Source organism: Myotis brandtii, unplaced genomic scaffold, assembly GCF_000412655.1.
Source record: "Myotis brandtii unplaced genomic scaffold, ASM41265v1 scaffold33, whole genome shotgun sequence".
Classification (NCBI taxonomy): domain Eukaryota; kingdom Metazoa; phylum Chordata; class Mammalia; order Chiroptera; family Vespertilionidae; genus Myotis; species Myotis brandtii.
The window spans coordinates 1,976,912-1,977,460 of record NW_005362713.1 but is presented as its reverse complement, the minus strand read 5'-3'; the positions used below and the strand labels follow the sequence as shown (position 1 = coordinate 1,977,460).

The 549-nt window shown below is 69.9% G+C and overlaps 1 protein-coding gene across 1 annotated transcript in view; it reads left to right on the top strand.

Moving 5' to 3' along the window:
• The first annotated feature begins 198 nt into the window (after nt 1-198).
• GRID1 (glutamate receptor, ionotropic, delta 1) overlaps nt 199-549 on the top strand; it is a 625,808-nt gene continuing 625,457 nt past the window's right edge. Inside the window, exons 1-2 of the mRNA XM_005871153.1 lie at nt 199-214; nt 265-339. Coding sequence (XP_005871215.1) covers nt 199-214; nt 265-339 — 91 coding nt within the window. The remainder of the gene's footprint in view (nt 215-264; nt 340-549) is intronic.

Below are 549 nucleotides of genomic sequence, written 5' to 3'. Positions count from 1 at the left end.
GGTGGGTGGGTGCTGCCCTGGGGCTCTCTGTGTGCGCCCCTGGCACCGCTCTGGTGTCCCTGCGAGAGGGCGGTGGGTGCGGGGCCGTCTGAGCCTATGTGGTGCGTGCCAGCCTGGCCGCCAGCCTGTTGGAGTGGACGGCATCTGCCTGTTTCTCCGCGTGTCAGTGTGTGGGGGTGTGGATATCTGGTTGTGGCGATGCAGCCCCTGGGCAGTCGGAGTTGCCCGGTCCACCTTGGGCCGCCCGCCGTCCGGGGGTGGGAGCTGGGGAAGCAGAGCGGAGGCGGCGCGGGGAGTGCGCTGAGCGGGAGGAGGTGGATGGTGGAGCCCGTGGGGAAGGTGGAGAGCGAGGGGAGGAGGGGCCGACGGAGGGGAGTGTGGGAGTTGGTAGCAGCCGGGAAAGGATTCCAGGACTTGGGCTGGTGGGGGGCTGACCGCGGGCTATTGGGTGAGCCGCCCTGCAGTTGCCTTTCCGGAAGTTGGGGAAGACCAGCGAGCACCACTGGGGGTTCGGAGGTGGGGGAGAAGGTGGGACAGGCGGGGCGGGGG